This window comes from Aotus nancymaae, unplaced genomic scaffold (genome assembly GCF_030222135.1).
Source record: "Aotus nancymaae isolate 86718 unplaced genomic scaffold, 86718_ANA_hifiasm-v0.15.2.pri h1tg000010l, whole genome shotgun sequence".
Classification (NCBI taxonomy): Eukaryota; Metazoa; Chordata; class Mammalia; order Primates; family Aotidae; genus Aotus; species Aotus nancymaae.
Window position 1 is genome coordinate 42642604 of NW_026988421.1, and position 17829 is coordinate 42660432.

Consider the following 17829-nt stretch of genomic DNA (forward strand, 5'->3'; position numbering starts at 1 on the left):
CCAGGTATTTATGATGACCCAGATTTTTCCATTTCCTAAATGTGGCTAACTGTGCAGAGACAACACATCCTTTAGACAGAATTTTGTATCCCACTATGAAGACATAAATTCTGTGATTCAATTTCTATGCAGTTGCCATGATTCTTTTTATTTAAATAATGCAACTCCTCTCCAATAAAATACTTCAGTTTCATCCCCTGAAATACAGCCAGTCAGTGCTGCCCTCTTCAGCATGAGTATGGGCTCCATCTTTTTATACAGTCATCTCCTGGGAATGGAAATACGAACGTTCCTAGTACCTATCACTGAAATGCTAGCCCAGGATTGCTGAAAAACTTGGACTTCCCTTACTTATGTGTTAGAAGGAGACTACACTCCTGTATCTTTCTTCCAAACACTGTGGAATATACCTTTTACAATCCCAAGATTTCTAAGTTCTCTTCATTGATCTCCAATGAAATGGAAGCATTATCTGGTTGACAACATCCTTAAGCATTGACCTTGAATAGGGTCAAATTTTTATTGTGTGAAAAATGCACTGGTGTTCTAGTTTCTTTTTTTATTATCTACAAATCATATTAATAATTACAACTTGGCTCAACAGCTTTAATGGACACCAATTATTCTGTTCACATTTGCTGAATACTGGCACAGCCATAAGAGAGGGAATAAAAACTATGACCCATACAGTTTTGAGTCTGAAAACAAAGAAAATTTATTTTCTAATTATTCACCTTATGTTACCATAAAGAAAGAAATGTGTGTGATAGTGAGGTTAACATGTATTTATAAATTTATGCCATTTACTCTTTTTTTTAATAAATGTGCTGGGGAATGTTTCCCAATAGAATTCATTATTATTATCTTGAGATATTAGCAGTAGACAGCTGCCAGAATATTTCACAAGTAGAGCAGTAATACATTACTAGTTACCTAATCTAGCTGTGTTGGCTACATGGCATGAAGTCTCATTGTCTCTATGAAATAAACATCTCATTAACTACAGAGAAGTTAATAAAATTCTGGCTTCTTCTTTGGATAACTCTCTAAAGACCCATTTCAGTTAAATGAGCTCCCTTCTGACTATTTATTCACAAACTTGCTTCATAAAATGGTGAAGAGTCAATGAGTTAATGTATAGGTCAGTGCTCAATAAATGATGGCAATGAACAGAACACAACAGAGTAGGAATTTTCTAATAAAACATGCTCTAAAAAAAGAAACTTCAGATAAATATGCAAATTCCACAATTGGAATTTTAATGTCTAGGTTTTATTTGATGTCTTCTTATTCTGTTGGCTAACTTAAACACAAAGGACAAATGAAAAGATATTTTAGTTATGATTTGGCTATTTTTTAGTAACTACTCAAAACATTGTTGTACTAGTGACCCAATGGCCCAGGAGCCATAATTACTCACATAATTTAGGAAAGCACTCTTTATTAGGAGTCAGCAGTTTAGGTCCTGGGAGGACCACACATGGTTACTATAATCAACTTCATAGTACTTTGGGAACTTAGGAAGCAATGGAAATGGATTGATTTAGAGGTAAAACAGAACTGAGGCTTTGGTTATAACTGAACTTGGTCCAGCCTTTATTGAATACAACTTCATATGCATTGCATGCTATCTAATCAATGGCATCCTTTTTTTTTTTTTTGATAAAATGATTAAACCACTTGAGAAGGCTTAAGGAAGACTTGAGTGAGGTGGGAAAGGGTTGAATTTTCTAAAGAGAAACAGTCCTGCCAAGCAAAAATATTTCAAAATAGTCAAGTTAAATCTTTCAAATCGTGCTTTTTGGTCTGTATTTTCTGTCCCCAGAATGCCACAACAAAACGCTAAAGCTAAGTCAGAATATAATAAACTAACTGGGAGGAAGTTTTGTTTATGGAAAATAATTCTTGGTGGATGAAAGAGGAAATACAGCTGAAGAAAATGATTAAGAGAGAAGTGATAAGTGTGTGGTGGAGTGATCAGAGTTCTAGCTTAGTGAGAGTATCCCCACCCAGTCAGCCCAAAGAATGGCTGTAGAGCCTAGCACAGCTCTTAACACTATCAACTGTCATATAAAGGGCTTGAAGGTAAGCTCTTAATTTTCCTTCCAGAAGTAAATACTAGAATTATTTTTAAACACACAGACACACACACACACACACACACACAAACACAGATTTTTTTTAAGTAGAGACAGCCTTAATATAGAGTAAATAATGTTAACTTAGTAGAAAAATGAATGAAGAAACATAAGAAAAGTTAATAGGGAACTTTATTGCTTTTGGCCCAAGGCCACCGAAAGATTTACTGGGCAGAAGGTTGGCAAATATAAAGGTGTGTGTGGAGTGCCTCGATTAGAAAAGGCAAATGCTGTGTTTAGAATAGACTTAAAGACAGTGAATAGACTAAAAACTATAATTAAAGAATATAAAGCTTTAATAGCTATTATTAATTATACAGAGTTCCTGGTTTAGTCATTCAATAAATATTGAGTGAGTGAGGTAAACAAATACATAAGTGAGGATTTTGACAGGAACTGAAAAAGGAAAGGGCTTTAGAGACCTTAAGGAAACAAACTAATTTAATACACATGGGACTCCAGCAGAGATCAAAAAGTTAATTCAGATTTTTAACAGTAGCAAATGTATGAAAATAAAAATCATCACTAATGTCTTGAGTTGTTGGCTTGGCTGGAAATTGGGAAGGCACGAATTATTCATAAATTAATAATAATTCTCGGAGGGTATAGATGAAGAAAGTTTATAGGGATAAAATCTCAGATTTTCTTCTAGGTGATTTAAATCCATAAAGTCTACAAATGACTTTAAAAGCACATACCCAACATAAAATTTTTTAAAAAGTAATTATGGTATGGGACTGGATGTAGATGCTTGGTGGATAAAAATTAATACTTTTCATAATAAATCAATAATAAAACATAAAGTAGGTGTTAACTAGACATTTAAATCAAATATTGACTAACATAGAAATTATCACTACTAATGATGCAGCATTTGACATAATATATTTATGTAACTGTTTTAAAAAATGTTTATTGTCACAAGCTATATGCTTTTATTGCCAAAAGTTAATATTTGATGCTATACAAATTGAATTTGTCATGCTTATATTACAGTCATGCCTGAATGATATCGATTATAGCAAAATCAACTTCAGTCATAAATTTGAAATCTAGAAAGGGATGCTGATAAGATTTAAAAGGAAGTCATATCATTTAACTGATGGAATCTATTTTATACACCAGTGTCATCAGAAGCAAGTTATATTTCAAGTTTTAATATAGTGGCTCTTTTGCACAGAGGAAAAAAAATTCACCTTGTGTACCAATTTATTGTTTGTTTGTTTTGTTGAGCTTTTTTTGAGACAAAGTCTCATTCTGTCACCCTGGCTGGAGTGTAGTGGCATGATCATGGCTCACGTAGCCTTGACCTCCAGTGCTCAGGTGATCCCAACCTCAGCCTCCTGGATAGCTGGGACTATAGGCCCGCACCACCACACCTGGCTAATTTTTCAAATTTTTGTAGGATGAGGTTCCCTGCACTCAAGTGATCCACCAGCCTCAGCCTCTCAAAGTGGTGAGATTATAGGCATGAGCCACCACACCCAGACAATTTATTGTAAATTTTTCAAAAATTTGGGGATCAAAAAGACAGGAAAAGAGAACAAGAAGAAAATTTGTATCGAATCCAATGCATATGATAAACCAATTAACCTTCCTGAAAAGCTTTAATCTTTATTAAAAGAAGAGCAGGCCGGCACGGTGGCTCACGCCTGTAATCCCAGCACTTTGGGAGCCCAGGCAGGTGGATCATGAGGTCAGATGTTCAAGACAACCTGGCCAATATGGTGAAACCCTGTTTCTACTAAAAATACAAAAATTAGCTGGGTGTGGTGGCACATGCTGGTAGTCCTAGATACTCAGGAGGCCAACACAGGAGAATTACTTGAACCCAAGAGGTGGAGGTTGCAGTGAGCCGAGATTGCACCACAGCACTCCAGCCTGGGCAACAGAGCAAGATTCCATCTCAAAAAAAAGAAAAAAAAAAAAAAAAAGAGAGAGAGAAGAAAAGCAAGCTTGGGTGCCGGTCTGAGTCTGAAACAGGGAGTAGTGTCCTGCCCCTGGTGTTGAGCTTGGGGAAGAGGAAGGCCAAATTGCCCTGGGGGGTCTGAAAGCAGAGGGCATTGAGTGTGCTTTTGATCTCAGAGGAAAAGAGGGTGGGTTCCAGCAGCCCCTAGAGCTCCTCCAAGTCCCTGCATGGTCACAGCAAAGTAGGAAACTAGTTCCCAGACTCCTGGGAGTACTAGGGACATGTCAAGGACCTTAACTAATCACACCAAATTCATCCCCCACAACCTCAGAGTTGTGCTGGAGCAACAAAATGGCCTCAGGGTACCCAGGAGAGCATGAAAGAAGTAAGGAGAGCTGTTTAAACTGAAAGTGTCTTTCAGATAAGAATGCACTTGAACTGGACCAACACTAAGGATCAGACAGGACAGTGCACATCTCTAAGGATGTCTGCATAGGCAGAAACCACCAAGAAAAGGTGAGCACTCCCCACTCTATGCTGTAGTACATCCTAGGGAAAAAAGGATTAAATTAAATATTTTTGACTAGCTATGTTCATAAAGTACTCCTTTTATGAGAGTGACACAGGTCTGGTCAGGTATAGGTATGACAGGAGATGGTAATGAGGCACAGGAATCTAGAAGAGGTGGCAGTTTCTATTTCAAGCAGTGATGGGTTAGGTTATTCAGATTGATGACTCCACTGAAAATAACTATAAATGCTGGTAATGATGTAAAATAATCTGATTTAAAACTACAGGCCAGGCGCGGTGGCTCACACCTGTAATCCCAGTACTTTGGGAGGCAGGTGGATCACTTGAGGTCTGGAGTTCGAGATGAGCACCTGGCCAACATGGTGAAACCCCATCTCTACTAAAAATCCAAAAATTAGCCTGGCATGATGCTGCATGCCTGTAATCCCAGTACTCAGGAGGCTGAGGCACAAGAATTGCTTGAAATTGGAAGGAAGAGGTTGCAGTGAGCCAAGATCATGCCACCACACTTGAGCCCAGGTGACAGAGCAAGACTCCATCTAAAAAAGAAAATTTAAAACAACAAATAGCTGACAAAATAGGAAGAAACTATGAGGCCAAAATCTGGAAGAAAGCAGGAACTCAAAGAGCTAAGTAAGCAGAGAGGCACTTTTATCCTTATAGGGGCATATTTGCTGAGAGGAGCATAAGTAAACTGATTTTGACAGCTTCACTGAGAGAGGTGGAACAGAAATCAAAGCCCAGAACCCACTCAAGTGAAAAGTAAAAAAGGTCTTCTTCAAGTTAAGCTGGGCTCCTAAACACTACACTCTTAAAAATAAGGGTGAACCAGAATAAACCTACCTCCCACTCAGACAGACTGCAAGGACAGTTGTCTTGGCATAGAAAGTGAGTGTAAAAGGGGAGGGTGGTCCCTGGAAAGCTGTATTCACAAGCACGAGGAGGTGCAAAATAGCAATCCAAGTTCACATCACCCAGGTCTTTAAAAAGTGGTAAATTTAAGTTAAAGTAGTCCTAGGCTAGAAGTGGGGCCAGATACCTGGCAGAAACAAAAGCAAATCCTCTCTAAAAACAAAGCCATTCATCCTAGGCCTCAAAGAATCTCCAAAAGGAATTTTTCAGTAGTAATGACAAATACATAGTCAAAAATAACCAAGCACGCAAAGACAGAGAAAAGGAGAGAGTGAGGAATCTTGGAAAAATATAGCTCCTAAGAGGAAATACATCCTCTAATGAATTCTGTAGCCATTTAACTCATGCATTTATTCAATGAATATTGAACACCTCATCTGTGCCAGGATCAATGTCAGATGCTGGGCATATATACTGTTTCAAGTGTCATTTGAAGAAATCACCCAGGAGCTAAAAGACCAGTTGAGCTAGCATTATATTTAGGTTTATTTATCTTTAGTTTCTGCATTTTCCTAAGACTTCCAAACACAAAACCTAATGAGTGTCCATTACTGTTTAGTGATAGATTTTGAAATAAACAGAAATCTCCTAGGAGTGGGATTGACATCATTGATGCCTTTCCCAGACTCTCATTCCTAAAGGTTCTATGTTAGAGCTAAGTCTAATTATGTCCTAAGCAAACCACAGAGCCACATGCATCAACAGAAAAATGATAAAAGACAAAGATAACTATCTCAAAGAGACATATAACTGAGTTAACCACATTTATCTTTTAACTGCACCAAAGTCCAAGCAGATAATCTAATAAATGGTGATGGCATGAATTGGGAAACACTAATTTTAAGGTAGATATAGGAATAGTTGAAGGCACAGGAAGGCTGGAGAGAAGTTAGTCCAATATTTACTTTATGCATGGATTATTTTTCTTTGCCAAAGTTGTTGGCAAAAACTCATTGATACTCTGGTACCTCTACTCTAATTGTCAGCCAGTGTCTTCTATCCAGCTTTTCACAATAAGAATTCAAATGGTCACCTCTATATTTCTGCATTTGTTTTTCCCTTATTAAATATTCTGGCTGGCCAGGTTGGGAGGCCAAGGCAGAGGGATCACTTCAGCTCAGGAGTTCGAGACTGGCCAGAGCAACATAGTGAGACCTCATTTCTACAAAACAAAAACAAAAACAAAAAAAACCACAAAACTTTAAAAGTTAGCCAGGCATGATAGTGTGCACCTGTAGTCCCAGGTACTTGGGAGGCTGAGGCAGGAGGCTCACTTGAGCCTAGGAGGTCAAGACTACAGTAACCCATTATAGCACCACTGCACTCCAGCCTAGGTGACAGAGTGAGACCCTGTGTCAAAACAAACAAACAAAAATCGTTTGTTTTCATTTACTGAGCCTTCAAAACAGTATGATACGTGCTTTTTTTTCTTTTTATGTATGCCAAACCATGACAGTATAGTTTAATACAAAAACAAAAAAATAGCTGTGGCATATGAGGCACTAACTCCGGGTCTGGCACTGTGCAAGACAATTTTTAGGAGTTATTCACTTCTCACAACAATTGTAAGGGGTAAGTTATTATTACCCACATTTTACAGATGAGAAAACTATGGGCCAGAGCAGTTATATCCTGAAACAGAAGTACAGAGGGAGCAAGAGCGTGAGTTTTGATGCTGGACAGATCTGAATTTCAGTAGCGCCCTGCCCCTGGTGTTTCTCCTCCCCTGAAGTCAAAGCTGTTTCCTGAGAAGAGGGCTACTGAGGGGATGAGATGAAATCCAGTATGTCTGAGTGTCTGGCCTCTAGGAAGTGCTTGTTTCTCCCTCCCTCCAGTGGTTACTCATCTAGAAATTCCTGTCTTGCCTTAGGTAGTGTCTTTACATAGTTTTAAAAGTAATTACTTCTGGCCAGGCATGGTGGCTCATGCCTGCAATCCCAGCACTTTGGAAAGTCAAGGCAGGTGGATCACCTGAGGTCAGGAGTTTGAGACCAGCCCTGGCCAACATGGCAAAACCCTGTCTCTATTAAAAATACAAAAATTAGTCAGGCATGGTGGTGCATGCTTGTAGTCTCAGATACTTGGGTGGCCGAGGCAGGAGAATCGATTGAACCTGGGAGGCAGAGGTTGCAGTGAGCCAAGATTGTATCACTGCACTCCAGTCTGGGTGACAGAGCGAGACTTCATCTAAAAAAAAAAATTAGCTACTTCTAGAAAAATAATGTCAAACTGCACACAGTTCTGAAAATAAGGAAAAGGTAATTAACAGAGCATGATGGCAGGTGCTTGTAATCCCAGCTACTTGCGAGGCTGAGGCAAGACAATGGCTTGAACCCAGGAGGCGGAGGTTGCAATGAGCCAAGATCACGCCACTGCACTCCAGCCTAGGTGACTGAGTAAGACCCTGTCTCAAAGAAAAAAGAAAATAAATAAGGAAAAGGTGGATGGATAATCCCTTACATCCATGGAGAACACTGTGGTTTTCAGTATCTTTTCACTCCTTTGTAATCGTTGTCTTGTTTGATCCTTCAGAAAATAACTTAATATCTCAGTCAATGTTTTCAGATTGGGTGTCTCCAGAACATAACAACACTGTCAGTGTGCCTTGGAAAATGTTAATCCAGGAAATGACGCAAGAGGAAAGGCCCAGGCCTTTGCCTTCCCTTCTTTCCAGTCCCCTAGAAGCAGCGTGTCCCTTTCCCTCTCCTGAGTGTCTATGTGTGTGTCTAGGGGGCGGGGGTGGAAGGGTAGCCAGGGTTGGAGGTAAGTCAAGGGTGGAAGGGATGAAGGGATGAATGTGACTGGTAGCTGTTTCTCTGGTTTCCGTGGTAAAGATGCATAGCACAGAAGGAATGTGCTACCTTCCTTTATAAAAGAACATTTGGTTTTTGTAAAGCTTATGAAAAAAATCATCCTACACTCTTTCAATTAAACCAAAACTATCTACTTTTCCTAGAGTGGTCTGAACTGAAAGTCAATATTCATCCAGAGAGTGTGGCCAAAATAAACCTGGAAAAGAGGTATCTCCTTTTTCCCCTCCCCCACCAGTATACCTCCTGGCACACAGTAGGTACTCAACAAATATTTGAAGTTACTGTAGTGGTTGCTGTGTGAATTAACTGTCCTCTGTTGACAATGAAGTAAACAATGCGGTGATTCCTACAAGTCTCTAAGAAGGTCAGTCCAGTTTCTCTCCTAAGCTAGCTTTAGGTCAAGACTTACCAAATAATTGATTAGTGCAGAGATCACACAAGGGGACAGATTTTGCTTTAGCCTGCAAGGTTTCAAAACACATTTTGAATTAACATTTAAAGCTTGAGAGAGTTCATATGCATTTACAGCTGGCTTGCTGTAAATAGTACCAATAGTACCTATCTAGCCCTTTTGGGAACTTGGCTTGGTGCCTGGGTTATAACTGTGTTAGACTAAATCAAAATTCAGAAAAGTTCTATTTCAGTTAGCTGTTTCAGGAGTTAATTTAACGCTGCATAAAACAGACACACACATACACCCACCCAACAAAAAATAGAAGATTCAGAATGTGTAAATACAAAAACCAAACCCTCCAGCCCTCAAATTTCTCACTGCTTCTGACTATGTAGAGCCCCCACAGTTGATTTGTAATGACCCTCTTCTCAAACACTCCTCTTCTTGGGCTCCTGCCAACTGGAGGCATGAAGAGGAGAGACTAACCTGGCCCTTTCTAATGCTTGACAAAGCCCCCTATCCCAACTGAGAAGGAATTCTTGATACAAGCTGGAAGGTGGGAATTAAAACCCCACTGATATAAAAAGCTACTGGCACAGCAGCTTGCCATTTAGAGGACACTATTTCGGATTTTACAGAAATTAGTCACATTAAGTAGGAATAACATACAAGTGATTTTCATTTATTATTTTAAAAATATGTTACGACACAGAGAGTCCCCCACTTAAAAATTACTCCTATGAAAGGCAGCTGGATTTTGATGAATGTTCCTTCCCAAATTGATGCCGCCTACATCCCGGACCCTCCTGCTGGTCCAGTATGATCCCCAGAAGCCGCAGAGCCCCCACCCCATTCTCTTGCTCTCAAGTGACACTTCTAGCCCTGCATGGCTCCTCCACACTCCTTCCTCATTTCTTGGTTTTATGTTTTTTTTTTTTTTTTAAGCCTCTCCCCCGGCCCACCACAAATACACCTCAAAGATATTTTGGTATACACATTATATAAGAATAGAAATAAACATTTATCAGGCACCTACTATTTGCCCATCTCAAGTCTACCTATTAGAGAGAGGTCAACCCATTCAGTAACCAGCACAATCACTTGAGGCTTGCAGGATGGTGGCTCAAGAGGGTCCGTTTAGCGCCCAGATTGCTGAGTGGGATTTTATCAAGGCTTGCTGACTACATCTGTCGCCCCACTTCTGTCTAGAAGGCTCCTTCCAAATCTAAGAGTCTATGATTACTGCTCTCGGTTTTTTTTTTTTTTCCAGCTTTATTGGGGTATAATTGACAAATAGAACTGCTACCATTTTTAAGAATGCAAAATTTATAGGTGCCCATGTTGCTGAGAAAGAAACTTTTCTTTTTGACACACCCTCATATTCCCCATTAAAAGAGGACAGCTCAGATTAATTCTGGGTAAAACCGCGCCTCCTCAACACAGTCCCCTCACCTTACTCCACCAAACCGAGGGGCACCCCCACCCCTCATTACTGAAATTGAGATGCCACCCAATGCTGATAGGGAGCAGAATCGAACTAGAGGGCTAAATCCCGCCAGTGTAGAAATGCAATTTCCTCCAGTTAGCCTCGATAATTGCAGTTTCCTCTATGATCCGTCATTAAAGCCCACTCCAAGGAAGTTCCATAGACAAAACCCCAGAGAGCAGACCTGGCAGACCTGGAGTCAGCTTGATCTGCTCTGAGAGTCTACAGAAGAAAAGGCGGGTCTGGAAGCGCTCCTGAGAAAGAAAGGGGATTTCCTGTCGCTGGTCCTGGATCTTGATAGGGACCCACTTGGGAAGCTCGGGGTCTCTCGCGGGCGTGTCGACCTCGTGGGGTGGAGAGGGGCTGCCCCGGGAATCCCACACAGAGCCTGGCTCTCCTGCTTCCCTCCGTGCCCTCCTCTTCCTCCTCCTCCTTCTCCGCCCGACGCCCCGCTCGCCACCTCCAGGGGACGGTGGGACCCGAGTGCCGGGGGTCTGGGGGGCGCGGCGGAGGGGAGGGAAGCCGGCGCCTGGAAGCCTACCGTCTTCTGCTTCTTGATCTCCGACATGGTGGCTGGCTGCGGGGAGCCTGGGTCCCGGGAGCAAAGACCGAAGGACGCAGGGACGGCGGCGGCGGCTGCCGGACTCCCGGGAAGGAGGTATAAAAAGGCTCCGCAGACACGTCGCACTTCCCTTGACCAGCCCCCTTCTACTCCTCCTCCCGCCACGCTCCTCTCCGCCCCGTCGGCTCTGCAAGCAGCGCCCAGCCCCGGGGATCCGGCCGCGGCCGCCTGGGCGGGGTCCTCAGCCCGGCCCCTACTCGCGGGCGCGCGCTCCGCCAGCTCTGGTCCCCGGAGAGACCTTGCAGCGGAGCCGCAGACCCGCGCGCCACCGGGCGCCGGCCCGGGTCAAGTCCACCCCGCCCGCCCCACCCCCAGAGGGTCCCAGAGCGTCCCAGAGCGTCCTCCACTCCCCCACCAGCCTTCCGCGCCAATTCAAGGAAGTCTTCCTGCATGTAGGGCCTAAGAGAGCTTATTCGGTTAAGGGAACGGATGCTTGAAGCTGCCAGGTTTGTTGGCAGGGTCCTCATAGGCAGTAGTAAAAAGGAAGGTTCACATTCGTGGATACTCGGCGTGCACTCCGCTGAGCTCTGCCTTAATTCTCATGCGCCCCCTCCATCCTGCCCCGGCACCAGGTAGCAAGTCCTACTGTCTCCCCATTTTACAAACGAGGCAATTGAGGCTTTCAGACTTTGCCAAGATTATATGCCAAATGAGGGGATTCAAACCCAGGCTGTCAGCCTCCATCAGCAGTGCGGGCTTTCTCCACCAGCATCGTGATGATGCCCAAGGCTCACAGCTTGTCTTCACTAGGCATTGTGCTGAAGGGGTTACATGCACTTCCTCCATTCTCATCACAGCAGTATCTTCAGGTTACAGGTCTGGGCCTACGGAGGCACGGCCCCTCCTCACCACGTCAAGCAAGTGGCAATGGCCAGTGGAAGCCCAGCGACTTGTTTCAGTCCATCCCCAAAGTAGCACTTCTATCCCACCGGAATGGGCCCTGAGGAGGAGGCAAAGGAGGCACACGCTGAGCAGGCTTAGGCCTGGAGCTCCAAGATTTTACCAGAAGTCAATATGAGGCAACCCTCTGAAAGAAAAATGTCAAGGTCAAGTAGAAGTGAAGGCGAGAAGCTCTAGTGACAAGCACTTTGGGGGCAGTCACTGGGTCTCACACCCCTTGTACCTTAACGGACTCCTTGTACAATGCCACAAACAGATGGATAATATGACCATACCGTCGAAAGAACTAAGGCGACACACAAAGGCCACACGTCTCATTCCCACTCTAGTGTTCTGCTGTGAAAGGGTTGGAGTAATAGTTTAAGGAGGTGAGGGATGAGACTCTTCTTTCATACCTAATTGTATTTCTGGAAGACAGCCAGCATTCCAGACAGATACTTGATCTGAGTATTCATTGACTGCCCTTCGCCATGGGAAGATGGGAAAGAAAAATAAATCAGAAGTCAGAAACTTAAAAGGCAGCCTGCATGGCTGTACAGTCTTGAGTTGTTAGCTGATTTATTTTCTTACTCATTTTGAGTAAACTGCCACCACTCCCTTCCAATGTAAGCAGCTAGGGGCAAATACTGGGTTTGAGTTACTGTTTGCAAACAAACTAGCCCATTTTAAATGTACATGAAGTTTAAACAGCAACATCCTATTCTTATTTCATTGGAGAAATTCTTCTATATTAGTTTCCACCATATCTTAGACTCTGTTAGATTTTGCCCTAAGAGAAGGTAAAGTAAGTGTGAATTGAAAAATAGCAATGTGCGGCTGGGTGCAGTGGCTCATGCCTGTAATCCCAGCACTTTGGGAGGCCGAAGCGGATGGATCATCTGAGGTTAGGAGTTCGAGACCAGCCTGACCAATATGATGAAACCCTCTCGCTACTAAAAATATAAAATTATCCAGGGGTGGTGACACATGCCTGTAATCCCAGCTACTCAGAAGGCTGAGGCAGGAGAAATGCTTGAACCCAGGAGGTGGAGGTTGCAGTGAGCCAAGATCATGCCACTGCATTCCAGCCTGGGCAACAAGAGTGAAACTCCATCTCAAAAAAAAAAAAAAAAGAAAAGAAAGAAAAATAGCAATTTGCATGATTGTTATGTTTTTTCATACTGCATCTAAAAACAAAAGCTGTCTTCTTGAAACAGAAGCAGGTTAAGGACAAATACCTAAGGACTACTTCCTGGGAAAGAAATATATGATTGTTTAGACCTGGAAGCGGTTTTGAGATCATTTGTCCAATTTCCCCATTCCTTTATTTTACATATGAGCAATGTAAAACTGGTGCTCAGGGCATCTGACCATAGTCACTAGTTAGGAGCAGAGCGCAGACTTTTACCCAGGTCAGCCTGACTTCCTAAGTGCTCTGACCCCAAAGGTCCTATGCACTGAGTGACTCAGCTTCCAGGTCAACTATTTCAATACCCCATGATAACTGTAAATGAGACTGCTTACCTTGTTTTAAGATTTCATTCATTCTCAAAAATTACTTTGGAACAGATATTCTTTTACTGTGAAAATGGAGGCCTCAGCTCTTTTAGATTCAAGCTAGGCTCTTCATGACCCTTTGATGTCACATATCACCAGTTAAGTGGTGATTCAGTATGGCAGTTTACTAAAAAGCAAAATGCTCTTTTTAATTTTCTCAGGGTCTTTCATTTTAAAGGCAATATTTAGCTATTCAGATAAAGGCCAGGTGTGGTGGCTCACGCCTGTAATCCCAGCACTTTGGACGACTGAGGCAGATGGATCACCTGAGGTCAGGAGTTCCAGACCAGCCTGACCAACATGGTGAAACCCTGTCTCTACTAAAAATACAAAAATTAGCTGGGCATGGTGGTGCCTGCTTGTAATCCCAGCTACTCAGGAGGCTGAGGCAGAAGAATTGCTTGGAAGGCAGAGGTTGCAGTGAGCCAAGATTGCGCCATTACACTCCAGCCCAGGTGACAGAGTGAGACTCCATCTCAATAAATAAATAAATAAATAAATAAAGGCAATATATTGATTTCTTTTTTATCTCACTACCCTCTTGCTCTTAGGAGAGGACATTCCTTCTGAAAAGATACATGCAACGAGAAGCTTAATTTTTGGAGCCTATGATTCTGACATATAGGAACTGAGAGAAGACTCATTCAGGGGACAGAGGAAGGGTTGAGGTCTTCCCCTTAATATGGACATGCAATCTGTCACTTGAGTAGTTTGGACAGGTCTTCCCTGAAAAACACCACAGATAACACGGTACCAATTGATCATCCCTGGTACTATTCATAACACTTACATGAAGGTTGTCCCCTGTACCACCCGCTCCACCACCATCTCATTTTCATCTTTTCCTTCCAGAAACTATCTGGGCTTGCCTAACTTAATAAAATGGTGATGGCTAGTTGATCCTTACATTGTTTAGAAAAGATAGTCAATCAGCTCCTCCAAATAAACAGCAGAAGCATATACAAAGAATGCCCGTGTTGGTGAGATGTTTATGCCACAGTTTCTCCAAAGCATTTTGTGGGAGTCCATCACATTAGGGGCTCCAGCTTGGAGGCAACACCACTGGGTGGTCATTACAAAGGAATGTAACTATATTGCCCCCTTGTGGTTGTAATGCATAAATGCTGAACAAGACCTGAAACCCCCCTACACAAAAATAAGTGCAGCATTCCATTGGGTAAAGAGCACTCAGTAAAAGCCCTCGAGGATCTGAACACTTTTCCCAGGCACAGGTACTACTTAGATGAGCAAGACACGGTCCCTGACTTCAAGACAATCACAATCTATTGAAAAAGAAAGATACCCACCTCCCTTCCTGCCCCCCACCAGTTCCCTAACACGTCAATACATAATTGGAGCAGGTTAAGATGATAATGTGCATGCCTTAGACATTTTATTTTGACATAACACACTTCACTAATCTGTATACTCTGGGTATTTACAGTAATCAAAACAGCATGGTACTGGTACCAAAACAGAGATATAGACCAATGGAACAGAACAGAGACGTCGGAGGCAACACAACATAACTACAACCACCCGATCTTTGACAAACCTGATAAAAACAAGCAATGGGGAAAGGATTCCCTGTTCAATAAGTGGTGTTGGGAAAACTGGCTAGCCATATGCAGAAAGCAGAAACTCGACCCCTTCCTGACACCTTACACTAAAATTGACTCCAGATGGATTAAAGACTTAAACATAAGACCTAACACCATAAAATCTCTAGAAGGAAACCTAGGCAAAACCATTCAGGACATAGGCGTAGGCAAGGACTTCATGACCAAAACACCAAAAGCATTGGCAACAAAAGCCAAAATAGACAAATGGGACCTAATCAAACTCCACAGCTTCTGCACAGCAAAAGAAACAGTCAATAGAGTGAATCGGCAACCAACAGAATGGGAAAAAATTTTTGCAGCCTACCCGTCTGACAAAGGGCTGATATCCAGAATTTACAACGAGCTAAAAAAGATTTACAAGAAAAAAACAAACAAGCCCATTCAAAAGTGGGCGAAGGATATGAACAGATACTTTACAAAAGAAGACATACATGAGGCCAACAAGCATATGAAAAAATGCTCATCATCACTGGCCATTAGAGAAATGCAAATCAAAACTACATTGAGATACCATCTCACACCAGTTAGAATGGCAATCATTAAAAAATCTGGAGACAACAGATGCTGGAGAGGATGTGGAGAAATAGGAACACTTTTACACTGTTGGTGGGAGTGTAAATTAGTTCAACCATTGTGGAAAAGTGTGGCGATTCCTCAAGGACCTAGAAATAGAAATTCCATTTGACCCAGCAATCCCATTACTGGGCATATATCCAAAAGATTATAAATCGTTCTACTATAAGGACACATGCACACGAATGTTCATTGCAGCACAGTTTACAATAGCAAAGACCTGGAACCAACCCAAATGCCCATCGATGATAGACTGGACAGGAAAAATGTGGCACATATACACCATGGAATATTATGCAGCCATTAAAAACGAGGAGTTCGCGTCCTTTGTAGGGACATGGATGAACCTGGAAACCATCATTCTCAGCAAACTGACACAAGAACACAAAATCAAACACCACATGTTCTCACTCATAGGCGGGTGTTGAACAAGGAGAACACATGGACACAGGGAGGGGAGCACTATACACGGGGGTCTGTTGTGGGGGAGTGGGGGGGACAGCGGGGGGGTGGGGAATTGGGGAGGGATAGCATGGGGAGAAAAGCCAGATATGGGTGAAGGGGAGGAAGGCAGCAAATCACACTGCCACGTATGCACCTATGCAACAACTTTGCATGTTTTTCACATGTACCCCAAATCCTAAAATGCAATTAAAAAAAAAAAAAAAAAAAAAAAAAGAAAAAGAAAGATACCCACCTCCCTTCCTGCCCCCCACCAGTTCCCTAACACGTCAATACATAATTGGAGCAGGTTAAGATGATAATGTGCATGCCTTAGACATTTTATTTTGACCTAACACACTTCACTAATCTTTTGATACGGGACTAAAGGCTTCTATTGTGACACGAGTCTACTGACAGGAACTTCATAAACTACTTTCATTAGGCATCTCAGCAATTTCCAGGTTGGAATTTTATGAAGTGGAGTTAAAAATTAAGGGCACTTAAAAAAATCTGAGAGGAGATTCCTTCAAGATTACTACATACCCCTCTCTGTCCTTGTCTGTAGTTTTGCCTATGGCTCATTCAAAAGTACATTTTCTAGCATCTTATCTTTCCAAAGCATCTGTTTTCATAGAAAACACAACTCTTTTCACTCATGTGCTATTCACTTAAGTGACATCTAATTAAATTACCTAATTAAACTAACAAGTACGACTGGTAGAAATAGGTTTGAGAACAAACAATGGATCCCAGCAAATATGCAGCTTAGGTGAAGAAGTGTCTGGGCATTTCAGTGTATCCTCCTGTTGAAGAACATTGAGTTCACTGTGGGCATTGGTCATTATTTTCTCTAGAAGAAACCAAGAGTATGGATCAAACTGGTTGGTAAGTTAAAGGAGATTGTGAGTGACAAAGGAGGGACATCTAGTTCAACTTTAGGAGGAGAGTGGAGACCAATGTCAGATTTTCTTGGGGAAAGATCATACATCAACTGAGACTTTAAAAAATGGTAGGAGCCAGGACTGGTGGTTCAGGCCTATAATCCCAGCACTTTGGGAGGCCAAGGTGGGTGAATCATTTGAGGTCAGGAGGTCAAGACCAGTCTGGTCAACATAGTGAAACCCTGTCTCTACTAAAAATACAAAAAAAAATAGCGGGAGGCTGAGGCACAAGAATCACTTGAACCCAGGAGGTGGAGGTTGCATTGCCTCACTTCACTCCAGCCTAGGTGACAGTGAGACCCTATCTCAAATAATAATAATAATAATAATAATAATAATAGAGGTAGGGTTTTTGTAAGAACTTCCCTCTGTAAGGTGGGTATGTGTGTAAACTTGAAAATTGTAAAGCAGAGAGATGCATGAAATAATATGGTATGCTCAGAAAATTGTAAGTATCTGTATTGCTGATTTTAGGAGGTGCAATTGAAGAATAGGGAAAGTTGTAACTGAGGACCTGCCGCATACAATCAGGCAGCAGCATGCTTTTGCACGCTCGCTTCTTCATGCCCTTCAGAGTGTGTTAGCCGTGTGGCTGGCCTCCCATTTGCTCAGTAGTAATTAGGGACACTTCCCAGGTCCAAGAAGGAGAAGTCACTGTCCTGAGGCACCCAGGGTCTGATATGGGAGATGGATATGTACACAAATAATTCTAAGGAAATGTGATTAAGTGCTGAAATAAAAGGATATTTAGAGTAACCAAAAAAAGTACAAAAAAACAGAGGTGATGACTGCTGCACTATGAAGAGATCCTGTGACTGGTGATATTTAACCTGAGTTTTCAAGGTTAAAAGGAAGTTAAACAGGAGGGTGATCTGTTACCCTACTCATGGCCAAGGCTGCCTCAGCTGATGCCTCAGGCTGCATGAGGTATTCACTTCCTACCCTGCTATTTCCAGTGCCTCCTTCCTGAAGTGCTCCAGTCTATTAGTAAATACCCAGAGTATACAG

At 42.2% G+C, this 17829-nt stretch overlaps 2 protein-coding genes across 3 annotated transcripts in view; both read right to left on the bottom strand.

Annotated features, from left to right (window-relative positions):
- Positions 1–10905, bottom strand: part of PAPSS2 (3'-phosphoadenosine 5'-phosphosulfate synthase 2) — a 90754-nt gene extending 79849 nt beyond the window's left edge. For both annotated transcript variants that reach the window (XM_012467571.2, XM_012467570.2), the window contains exon 1: positions 10725–10905. In XM_012467571.2, the coding sequence (XP_012322994.2) occupies positions 10725–10751 (27 nt within the window). In that variant the 5' untranslated portion in view covers positions 10752–10905. The remainder of the gene's footprint in view (positions 1–10724) is intronic.
- The window catches only part of MINPP1 (multiple inositol-polyphosphate phosphatase 1), a 210614-nt gene that overhangs the window by 43974 nt on the left and 148811 nt on the right, over positions 1–17829 (bottom strand). The gene's annotated exons all lie outside the window — the stretch shown is intronic.